This window comes from Eimeria necatrix, genomic scaffold (genome assembly GCF_000499385.1).
Source record: "Eimeria necatrix Houghton genomic scaffold, Enh_scaff42, whole genome shotgun sequence".
Classification (NCBI taxonomy): domain Eukaryota; phylum Apicomplexa; class Conoidasida; order Eucoccidiorida; family Eimeriidae; genus Eimeria; species Eimeria necatrix.
Window position 1 is genome coordinate 1 of NW_013654796.1, and position 697 is coordinate 697.

At 73.5% G+C, this 697-nt stretch overlaps 1 protein-coding gene across 1 annotated transcript in view; it reads right to left on the reverse strand.

Annotated features, from left to right (window-relative positions):
- ENH_00053110 (hypothetical protein) overlaps positions 1-697 on the reverse strand; it is a gene marked incomplete at both ends in the record, with an annotated part of 1,422 nt that continues 725 nt past the window's right edge. Inside the window, one exon of the mRNA XM_013583683.1 lies at positions 1-593. Within this exon, the coding sequence (XP_013439137.1) occupies positions 1-593 (593 nt within the window). The remainder of the gene's footprint in view (positions 594-697) is intronic.

A 697-nucleotide genomic window follows, 5' to 3' on the forward strand; every position in this document is an offset into this window, starting at 1 on the left:
GCCCCCTCCCGGGGCCCCCCGGGGGCCCCCCGGGGGGCCCCCAAAAGCCCCGCAGCGGCCAGCTTGACGCTGGCCCGGTGGAGGCGCTCGGCCCAGCCGTAGGCGAGGAAAGAATGGGCGTAAAGGCGGAGGTAAAGGGGCCCCAAGTGAAGGGCAAAGAAACCCTCAAGGAGAGAAGTGGCTGCGGGGCTGAAGGCTATTTGGGCACTGCTGCCCCCCAGCTCGAGGGCCCCCCGGGAGGCCCCCGGGGGGCCCCCCAGGGTTTGCTGCAGCGCGTTGGCCGCCACCCAGGAGAAGGCCGCCTCTTCTTCTCCGGAGAGGACTCTGGCGAAGTCCCCGCGGAAAAAAAAAGGGTTTAGGGTTTGGTCCTGCAGCAGCAGCCGCAGCTGCTGCAGCAGCAGGTCCCGCTGCTGCTGCTGCAGCGCGCGCAGCCCCGCCGTGGCTTTCACGTACAGCGGCACCCCCCGCAGCGCAGCAGCAGCAACGCCTGCTGCTGCCAGTGCTGCTGCTGCTGCTGCCACCATTTGCTGCAGCTGCAGCGCGAAGGCCCCGGGGGGGCCCCCGAAGGCCGCAGCCAGCCCCGGCGAGAACTGCTGCACCCACAGCAGCTCCGGCAAAGTCACCCCGGGGGGGCCCCCGGGGGCCCCCGGGGGGGCCCCCGGGGGGCCCCCCGGGGGGGGGGCCCAGGGGGGCCCCC